A 12,219-nucleotide genomic window follows, 5' to 3' on the forward strand; every position below is an offset into this window, starting at 1 on the left:
GGTCGTCGTTTGGTGGGGCCACCGCAGCACCACCGCGGCCGACTGCGTTTTTATAATATTACCTATCGCAGCCCGTGTTCGGGAGGCCGAGCGGACCTTCAATAGTGTTCGCGTAACCGGTACGCGCGCACGTGTCTGGGTGTCGTCTGTGTATAGTTGTTCATCGTCGTTTGCGTTCGGTCGTCTGTCGCTGCCACTAATACACACATTACATAATAATAATAATACATATCAGCCGCGCTGTTCCGCGTAATACGTACGCATATTTGATCGTATATCGCGTTATCGCCGCGCTCGCAAATGACGGCCACCGCGGCTGCGCTCAAGAGGCTCGAGGCGCTGTTCGACGACGTAAAGCTCGGGGACGGCGGCGGCGCCGGCGACGAGCCCACCAAGACCAAAAGGTCGTCCGTGGAAAAGGTGCATTTCGCCGTGACGGCCGACTGCGACGTGCACGGCGTCGGGGGCAACGCCCGCCGAAAGTCCGAACACCTGCACCACCACCATCACCACCGCGGCAGCGTGGTGTCCGGCACCGCGGCCGCGGTGGCCGCAGTGCCGCGACGCGATTCCGTGCCCGCTTCCATACCGGCGGCCAGCATGCGGCGCCGCGATTCCATCGTGTTGGGTTCGCCGGGCCGCGACACCCTGTGCCACCATCCGTCGTCGTTCCCGTCGTCGTTGCGCCGCGACTCGCTGGCGTCGTCCACGTCGTCGCTGCGTCGCGATTCCGTCAACTCGGCGCGTCGCGATTCGCTGTCGTCGCCGCCGCATTCCTCGCCGCTGTCCGCCGCCGTTTCCGGCGTGGTGTTGCGCCGCGACTCGACGGGCGCCGGCCGGAAGGACTCCTTGACGGCGGTGCCGGCCTGGCGTCGGTACTCCACCGACTCGTTGGACTCGGTGCGCCGGAACTCGTGGGACCCGACCGGCCGCAGGGGCTCGTCCGGTTCGTCGGCCGGCTGCGAGGATCCCATCTGGGAGGAGACCACCAGGGTAAGTCGTGTACAGCAGGCCTGTACTATATATATATGTATATCATACACGATTTGTACGCGATGTATACGGTGTGTACGTTTGCGCAGTTATGTGTGTACCAATATTATTGCTAGTGCAGAGCGACTTACGAGTTGTTGTTATTATTATTATTGTTATTATTATTTATTTCCTATACGGATCCATCACTTGGACACTTGAGTAGCATGGTTGTATCATGTAGGTATAGATAGCTATATTCTGTATGAAATGTTTCTCTATTATAAGGCTGAGAACTATTAGTATACGTTTTTAATGAAATTCTCAAATCATATCAACAAGCGTTTCAAAATATGAATTCAATTGTGTTTTTTTATTTAAATTTTCACGTTTTCATTACACATTTCAACATCGTGGATTTGACATTTCTTCAAAACTGGTAAATGTACGAGTATGTACCTGTGTTGCATATAATAGGTGTCTTAATATTATTTATTTTGTCGTTTTATATTTTAATAAATAACTGAACCCAAAGTCCAGGTGTATTGTACCTTAATTTGTTCAAAATTTGAACACACAATCTATTAACATTACTTTTTGATAATTTAAGAGTATGTGAAAAAGAGATTAATACGCGTACAAAGGCTCGAAAGATTCGAATTATAGAACCCACATTAAGTGGTGTATTGAGTAACACTCAGAAAACGAGAGTAGGTAATGTATATTTAACTAAATTTTACATTTCAATAAATCTTAAAATCATTGTGAACACAAAAAAATTGTCAAAACAATGAATTTAATAAATATAATAAAATATTTCAATGAAAACGCCATCCATTTTATTATTATTTTTTTTTTTGATGTTTATGACTTCGATTGTTCAACCGTAACTGTTTTTAAAAAATTGCCGTTTATGGTTGTTTTATTTTAAAATATACCATATCCTATCATAATAACTACCATAACCCATCGGCAATCGTTTATATTTGTGATTGTTTTCTCAACGACATGGATATCCATATTCGAAGACCGGCCACTGCGATGTACTCATCCGTGTTTCTTTTATTATGTTTATCTATTTATTATATCAAATTTATATAGTGTATAGGTATGGATGTATTGGTCAAAAAATCTGGTCGTTCGCATTGTACGTGACTCGATACGTGACCGTATTATAATGTTACGTCACGCGTCTCTGTAAAGTGAGGAAAGTTGATGATAATATTAACAATTCAACATAATATCGTTAATTCAGTCGAGTTGTAAGTATAACGACTGGAAATGGTCATATACTAAGAAAAACTCTATATTTATGATGGTTGCTATTACCATTGATATACATATATATTATATATTATTATAATAAATATAGGAATATAAAGTATACGTAAGGGTCCTGTAGATCCTTGAGAACTGTGGACAATGAGAGTATGAGATTCTGTGATGGTCAGTAGGCACGGTTACTGCAACGTTTGTTACTTTGATTATTTATTTCATTATTATTACTACTATTATTATTATTTTATTGTTCGTTTATTGTGACGCCTTATAATCACCGAAAAGATGTTGTTGACAACGCCAATTATTTACGTGCGTGTTTGTGCCTCTGGATACTACAGTTGAAAATAATTTTTGGGTCATTGGCTTTGTATATATTATATAATATATATATATATAATTTTGGATATTATGTCTTCTTATAGCCTCGAGCAGTTGAGCCTATGCGTTATTGTTATTTTCAATCTTTTAATATCGATAGAGCTATAAAAGACGTATGATCTATACACTTTACAAATATTGCCCATGGTGATATATTTTTGGTGTATGTTAAATGTTAATACGTAGATTTTTATCTTAAATGATAAAAATGATAATATTCGATTTGTCGTTTAAATAACATATTATGTACTTATTGCACTTACTATACTTATATATCATGTACAACAGTATTTTATATAGTTTTGTAGTAATTGGAGGTAGTTAATTTATAAAACTGTATATTAAAGAATTAGTTATTTATTGTATTTTAATTACCTTTACTTTAAAATATTAGATATTTACATTATTGGTTACAACATGTTGAACAACGAGAGTTTTATTGTTGTACAATATGTTTTTAAAATCTAAACTATGTAATAATTAGAAATAATTACTTAGTAAATAGTTATATCTATTAAACTATACATTTCTGTAATATAAAACATATTGTATTCAATTCTTTGTCATTATCTATACATTATGACTGTATTTGTATGAATTCAGACGAACGTTTGGTAGTAGTGAAATACTATATAATAATAATAATTTATTAGTCCCAAATAAAGAAATTAGTATCTATAGCAGTATAACTTTGTTTTTAATTTAATTTATTTTTCATTTTAACTCTAAAATTGTATTTATGAGATAATTTAAAGTAATTTTTAAACTTTTTTTGAAATTTTTTTACATGCATATCTATGTTAAGTAGATTTAACTAAAATTTTTAAGATCAGTTAAATATATGAGTTATTATCCAGTTATATGAATAACGGCATAGTTCTTTATTTTTATATTAGTTTTATTTTCTCTACAAAATACTTATTAAATCATTCTGGTTAATGGGTAGTAATAATGTGGGTAGTTTGCTATAGGTAGATCAAACTTATACATCAGTTTTAATTTAAAATGTTAAAAACTAATGGTTATTCGTAAAATTAAATATAATTTGTTTAATGCACGTCAAAATAAAAATAAACTGTTTATAATACCTTTCATATTTTTAAAATAATTAAAAACTAACAAGTGTATCATTATTTTTTCTTCCCACGTTAAATAGACAATAGTCCTACGTTATACATTTTTGTATTCTGACCCGGTTTTTTTTTTATTGCGTTTACATATTATGCGGTTTTTACCAATTTCGTTCAAGTTTATTATTATATTTGATAATATTTAAAGTCACGATAATTATGCGTATTTTTGACATAAAAAAATAACAACTCTTAAGACTTTATCGTTTGTTTTGATTTTGTTTGCATGATTATGATCATGACTTATAATTAATTATGATAGGTAACAATATTTTATAATATTTTTAATGTGCAAGATGAACTTAAATCCGTAAATGTACATTATTTTTGGTGACATTGGTATCCGCATAGGATTTTCGTCACTATCAAGGTTTACTCAAGGTCTATGCCATACCAGAAGATGCGTGGTATGTAGGCGATTGTATACTATGTCCTTACAACTAGCCCACATGACTTCCACACCTATCTGTGCACATATTATATTAGGTATTTGTCGTATAGGCATATAGCCGTCAATCTATAACTAGTTAGCGTTGGTCAAGGATTACATTACGGAAACGTTGTGGAAACTGAAATGTGTACACTATAGACTAAAGTTAATAACTAGCTACATACTTATACTTGTATCAATCCATAAAATATTGAAATATTTTTCTCGACGTTCAATGGTAAATCTCCTATTTAGGAGCAAACATATTATCTAGTAATTATTCATAACTATTGTTGTCCATGTTTATTATTACCTATCACGATTTAAAAAAATACTGATTTTATTTTATTGAGGCCCACTGACGTGTTGTAATATGCCAATGTATAGGAATACGAATAAACCACTACAAAGGAATGTTCTGTTTTATCTTATTTTTTTAAAATATGTATGTATGTACTTGGATCCTTTGTTTTTTCGATTGTGTTTCAAACGACCGACGTTCGTAAATACTAACCTGTAACTTATTACAAATGTATTTAGATGGAATAAGTTTTTATAGGCAATGTATGAAATACTATATTTTATTTCGTCTTAACGGAACCGTATACTCGTAGCGGATCTCTTTCATTACAAAAACCGGTTTGTTTTTTCGTGTTGTTTTCGAGAAACAACGGGTCCCCCCGTCCTTCGTACCCCGGTATGACGGTATTCCGTAACCCACGGTGAAATGATTTACATTTCACGCACAGACGTACACGACACTACCACTCCGGTTTGTTAGAAAAATAATAATATTAATGGATAATGAAATCATCATCGAAGATTGGAAGAATCTGGTTTTTTTTTAATACTTTTGTTTTCTCTAATCTTTTAATGACCGTAAGTTATAAACGTTTCGAGCTTAAGTTGAGAGACGACCGGGGTCGTAAAAAAACGTCAAGTCGTCCAAACTGACTGTCTCTAAGGCACAATCACAACATATATTGTATATACAATATACATATATATATAAGTCTCTATATATACCTATATTATATCCAATACCTAATGAATGTCTTGCGGATGAGAGAGGACACTGTTTAAATGTCGATAATAATATTTTGTATTGCAGCGTATGCCCGGACCTATAGAGTTACTGCTTATATATAGTGCGTACTATAATATACAACTATTACCGCGGTATAGGTCGAACCGCCCCACACTTCGCTTTGCCGACTATGTTCATAACTGCCTCAGTTGTTGTTTTCATCGACGTCGTCGCTACGATGGGAATAGTTCTTCTATCGAATGAAAGTAGAACACTCTGATGATCAGTCGACCTGACCAGAGTTTTTACACCGTAGTTTTCCCTCAGTAAACGCGTGCTGGTTCCGTCCGACGAATCGTCGCATCATGATAGTATAATATTGTTATGTGTAATGTAGGCACGTACACTGCAGTCAATCCGTCCGTCGTGTCTCAAATTTTCGGAATAAGTTACTTGAAAACCGTTTTCGAATCAAACGTAGTGTTCTTTGGTGCGACAAATGACAATGATAACATAGTATAATTATTCCGTTTATCAATTTTAGTTGCGACCACGTTATTTTTCCTTTTTTAGTTTATATATGAACTAGTATTAAAATAGTTATTAGCAGCCGGTAACCAAATATAACGTCCAATGCAGGTAATAATTATAAATAATTATTATGCATGTTTTTGAAATAGTTCTAAACAGTTTTGTGTTGTTTTTCATTAAACCCACCAAAACACACATTGCAATAGTGTATAATATCCGCACACATATGCGTTGGCTTTATTTAAATTGTGCACAACTTGCGCAGGTGTCATATTATGTTTGCTTATATGAGAAAATATTATAATATGTTAATATATTATAAATATCCCTGTACCTATTATTTTACGTATTATAAGTGTGCATTTGGATTAGTCAATTTATATTAATATGTATGTATATGTATATTGTATAATTTACATTCAACATTATAATATATATATTTATGGGTCTGTGCGTGGGTGGTAATAAATCTTCATTCGTCAATAAAAATGCGTTATGCAAATTTTTGATAATCGTTTATATTTAATACTAGTGTACACTATAATAAAATATTTTATCCGTATAGGTGACGATAGACAGTACGGAATACTATATTTCATTTTTAAGTATTACTTATTTAATTAACATATAATTTTTCACAATGTTTATTTTCTCGGATTGCTAAATTACAGTCTTAACTTTACAGTACTTGATTAATTATTATTATTAACTATCTGTTAAGGCTTCAACAGCGATCATTATTAGTCTAGTCTTAAATTATCTACACAGTTTATAGATAAAACAAAATAACATTGATTATTATTTTTGACTTAGTTTATAAAATGGAAAAATAAATATATTTTTTCCGTGTTTTCTTCGTTAAGAGGACGTCTCACCCGCATGTGTTGTCTCTGCCTTACACATGTACGAGATACATAGTAAATTTTCGTTCACAAGTTTCAATAGTGTGCTTTTAGTTTTAATATTAGAGTGATTGACCTATTATCAAACTTTTAGGTAAGAACATTGAGTATGAAATTATTAAATATTTAAAAATGCTCATAACTCACCTAAAAATTAAAATATATCGTAAAAAGCCAATGAGAGAACACAGATAATATTCTTATCTAAAAGTTTGATAATAGATCAATTCAAGCTAATATTAAAAATAAAAGCACACTATTGAAACTGGTGAACGAAAATTTACTATGTCGTACGTGTGTAAGACGGTGACAACACATGCGGGCGAGACGTCCTTTTAAGTGCGTACGTATGTGTACTTGGCACATTTTGGTAACAATGTGGTTGATTGATTGTAAGATTCCTCGCATGTATTGTATGTAAAGGTGTATAGGGATCGTTTCTTTGGTGATGCTGATAAGGAAAAGGTACATTAGATTTGTGTGTTCTATTTTGACTCAATTGATTAATATATACTTAGTATCTTTTTTTTAAAGTAATAGAAAACTTCCATTCTGTAATGCAGCGGTTCCCAAACTTTTTTTTCTGTGGTGCCTATTTTTGGATTCAATTTAGCCACGGTGCCCTGTTGTGAATAACACGAAAGACAGAACAAAAAAAAATACTCATTGATAATCAATTTTATGTAGACCGCGGTGCCCCTAGGGCATCGCGGTGCACAGTTTGGGAACCGCTGCTGTAATGTAAGATTTTATATATTTTCTTAACTTATTCCTTGATTGTTACGTCATAGTGCAGTCTGTAACATCGATTTAAAACAATATTATTGTTGTATACTTTTTTAAAATCCTTATGATAAATGTAATTTAAAATAGAATTTAATATATTATATTTTATTCAATTTACATTTTTTAGTGTTGATTTTGTTTAGAAATTGTTGGGCAACGTGGATTTACAATATTTACATATGTATTTAGATTCGCATTTAAAAAAATCTAAAGTTTAAACTTAACAAACGAGTCGTTTTAATATTTTTAATAGGTTTTTTTAAATTACATTATTTTGTTCATTTTTATTATATGTTATACCTTATACATACACACTTTAATAATAATATAGGTAGAAACAGATAAAAATAAACGTTTTATTTAATTTTATAATTATAACTTTCATAACGCTCCTACTATAAGTATTTAATTATTTACGTTACAATACACATATGTTACCTGTTAGCTGTTATCATCATCCATGATTCATGTTCTACAATTACACATTCAATTTAATAGTACGTATAATTCATATTATTCCGTTTATTTAATCTAAATTAGTTAAATATACAAAACTTTCATTTTGGTATACAAAATTATTTGAGTAATTTGTTTAAAAAATAATATTATTTATAAATATTATGATAATGCTGTTATCTAATTATAGAAAGAAAATGTGTAAGATTTATTAAAATAGTATTATGTGAATTTGAAATTTTTTATTCTGACTAATTATTTTTAATATTTTTAAATTGTGTATTGCATAAAAATGCATTAATTAAAACATGTTTAATTTTAATTATAAGTGTGTTTTGTGTACTAATTTTAATATATAAAATAAATGGTCATTATACTGGCCTTTCGATTATTCACGAATATAAAAGGGGTTTAATTATAATATTTCAAATTTTGATTTTTGTAAATGGAAATCCGAACGACCAGTTTTTGAGTAATTAAACTTAATGGTATAACAGTCATTTACTATAGCATATGATAATTTATTTAAAGTAATGGAGACTTTGATTTAAAAATTATATTAATTGATATTAATATATTAATGAAATAATGAAATAATATTAATATTTTATAATCTATAAATTTGTCTGGTTACATCTATTATCTATGAAAAACTATTTTTATTTTGATTTGTACAATAATGGTCACGGGAGTACGAGTAGTACCTACGACATAAGAAAGTATCCACTGAATACTGTTATCAATATAATTACATTTTTTTTTCTGTGTGATAATTTTGAATTTACATGGAGTTTTTTAGATTGAAATAACGATTTTATTTATACAATATTATACTATTATTTATTACTTTGTATGAATTGTTATTTATTTATTATTCACGCATTCGGTTTTTACTATAGTTTTCTATATGACTAATGAACTTTTGATTTCGTAAAACAACATTATGTACAAATATTAACATACATTTGAAAATAGATATTAATTTTTAAAAGGTTTTTTTTAGGTATTTATTTTTCTCCGGGTACTTAATGCGTTTGTTATAAATTTTAAATTAATAAGTTAATATTATATCTTGTAAATGTTGTTGACGTGTTGAATTTATTTTATGTTAAACATCGACTTTGTTCATTGTGAGTGTTACAGTGTTTAATACATTTAAATTGTACTTTATACATATTAGGCATTAGCTTTCACTATTTTTATAACTGGCTTGTATAATATATTGCATAGTTTTTAAAGTGCAGGGGCATTTATAATACCTTTTTTGTTATTTACTGAATAGTTTATTATAATTCAAGTAATAATGCTACAATCATTTATAACTCACAATAGAAAATTTTGCACTATGATACAATAGTTTTAGACTTTTTTTTCTCCCAATTATAGTACACATGGTATGTGTAATAAATAATATTACAGATTTATTAATTAGTTAAAAAATGAATAAGTATAAAACTGGACACTAAAAAATTAACATATTTAAACTTACATTGTACATTTGTCAGTGAATAGTTAATTATAATATCTAAAGTATGATTACTATTGAATGTACTTGATATGAGTAAGTGGTTTTAAACTTCTTTTTTTTGTAAATCAGTACAAAGTGAAAAACACCCTTACATAAATCTATTTTATTTTAGAAGTCTAAATATTTTTATATAATAAATTATAAACAATATTATTATAATATAATAATTTTAAATGGTATAATAATAAAAACCTATTTATATATGTATGTATTATTGTTGCCCAAACTAACTGAATTAAGGCGCCAAATATTGTATCATTGTTAATTAACAATTTATAAGGAGTTCAGTATAGGCAATTCTGTAAAATGTAAGTTGGTATGGAAAAATTAAAATATTAATAATTTCTAAAATATCTAAAATTATGACAAATGTTATACATTGCACTATTTTAAAACCTTGTTTTTTTTTTTAAATTGATAACGTAATCTTATGGTAAAGTCGTCGTAATTTAAAAAAATCTATCATAGCTTTTAAATAATTAACGTTTAATTACAATATTATCTATTTACACAATACTTATGAACAATATAAAAATAAAAAATAAATAATAATATTTGAGATAATGATATTAAACTTTGTTTGAAAATTCTGTAAAACATTGGTATGATGTTTCTATTACTTAGATTACGATAGTGCTTATCTACTATTATTATTTATTTGAGTATCATCATTAGTAATAATAATAAATCTTTTTAAGTTGCTCCTAAAAAAATTAAAGGGAATTCATCGATAAGAATATTAAAAATATTAATTAATATAATTCACATATATATTTTATATTTTGAATAATGATATACCTATTATAATTATTCTTTGAAAATTTATTATTTTCAAGTGTTGATTATTTATTATACTTTAACAAACTTAAACTGAAATAAAAACATATTCTTTTTAATATATTAAATATTTAGTTACTTGTAATTTGTATGCAATTATCGCATGCTAATTTAAGTATTATTTAAATTGATTTTTGTTTCCTTTTATTTAACGTGTAAGTACATTGTACATATTATAGTAATACTCATAGAAAGTGTGGAAAATTATAAATTAATTAAAAATTTAAATAATAATTAAAATTATAGTTATAAATTATATTATAACCAAATACATACGATGTAATGAATTTATTGAATATTTAATTTTACTCCATTATGTCTATTATTAAATTTTTTTTAAATAACATATTTGGTAACTTTAATTACTATTTTATAAAATAATTTTTTTTTAGATATTGTAAATGCCGTATTATTATTTAAACATCATTTTTGTTATTCTTTATGCAATTTGAATGTAGTAGTTAGATAGATAACCTAAATATGTTAGGACAACAACCTTTATTTGAACGAATTATCGATGGGCTGTAAACATATTATTAGAAAATGTAGTGTTTTATGCCTTATAACTCGTATAATATAAACAAAATATTGATATAAGTTATAGAATATAATAACTTATTATATTTGAGTTTATTTTAATTAGAATGATCTTAATCGTACAAATTTTTTATCAGATTAAAAATATCTCATTTCAATAAAAATATGTATTTACAATAAAATCCGTTCCCTAATAATAAGTGAATAATCCAGATTATAAATTATTTTTTAAATTTCATTGATAAAGATATGGGAAAATTCCAACTATGATTGGCAAGACATGTGTTTTCTTGTACCATCATGTTTTTGAGCAAATATTTCGTGTTAATTTTCAACATTGAGAGTGGTTTGTTTTGCAAGTTTAATTAAAAACAAATTAACTAAATATCAGGAAAACGAGAATATAAAATGTATGTAACACTAGTTTTGTACAAAATAGATCTAATTTTTCGTTATGATTTAAAAATAATTAACTACATATATAATTGTTACATGGTTGATTTAATTTAAATAATTTAATACTTGTACGAATATAATAAAGTTTAGAATATATAGGTAGCATAAAGGTGTATATTTACATAATATTTTATTATTTTGTGAAAGGTATTACAATTAAATGTATTATTCACTATATTATATTAATATTAAAATACATATTCACCATATTTTTTAATAAATAGGTATATTCAAAGTAAAAACTTTGACAAACTTTGTCAAAAAATGCGAAAATTTGCAAATTATGTTATTGTTAAAAATTTATAACATTTTCAATACTCCTAAGTCTTCGATTCAGTTTTTAAGATGAATTATAACATTCCTTAGTATCTATTAATTGTACAATATAATATTATGTAGATCGATTCATCGTATGAGAAATCGAATACGAAGAAACACACCACTGCGCTTGTTGAGCACGTCGATCGCGTGAAAACGAGAGAGCTCATTGTCCTGTGGTGACGTTTTACACTTGCGCCATGAGATATGATGGTGTACCTGTATAATATTTATTAGGCATATACATAGTTAAAATTGTACTGCGGTGGACGCGATCGGTTGGTCTCGCGACTTTTCCTCGTTACGCCGTCGCTGTGTGGTTGTCACACTCCAAATATCATCTCGTGTCGTAAATTAAACGGCGAGTCTTTTTCTTTTCAAGCTCCTCTGGGTCGCGGTTAACACCAGTTATATGTTACTCGTATCGTACGATTTTCAGTGTTGACATCCGTAGTGAGCATGCTTTATTGCCTACCGTTATCTTATATTATATGATAATTTAATTTAAAAGAAAAAATGCGTTAGCACTTAACAATAACAACAATACTGCATTGACATAATATTATAAAAATTAATACTTCGTGTTATGAATATACTGCATTGATCGTCTGTTTACGTTGTAAACAAATCTATAAGAAGTTCTAATAGAC

General features: G+C 29.5%; 1 protein-coding gene across 3 annotated transcripts in view; it reads left to right on the top strand.

The window, feature by feature from the left end:
- LOC132921486 (WD repeat-containing protein 47) overlaps positions 1–12,219 on the top strand; it is a 48,715-nt gene that overhangs the window by 5,439 nt on the left and 31,057 nt on the right. Inside the window, exon 1 of one of the 3 annotated variants that reach the window (XM_060984529.1) lies at positions 120–993. The exons of 1 other annotated variant lie outside the window; for it this stretch is intronic. In XM_060984529.1, coding sequence (XP_060840512.1) covers positions 301–993 — 693 coding nt within the window. In that variant the 5' untranslated portion in view covers positions 120–300. Of the gene's footprint in view, positions 1–119; positions 994–5,551; positions 5,858–12,219 lie in introns of those variants that run through there. One more of the 3 variants, XM_060984530.1, reaches the window with a different exon arrangement.

The sequence above is a fragment of the Rhopalosiphum padi genome, chromosome 2 (assembly GCF_020882245.1).
Source record: "Rhopalosiphum padi isolate XX-2018 chromosome 2, ASM2088224v1, whole genome shotgun sequence".
Classification (NCBI taxonomy): Eukaryota; Metazoa; Arthropoda; class Insecta; order Hemiptera; family Aphididae; genus Rhopalosiphum; species Rhopalosiphum padi.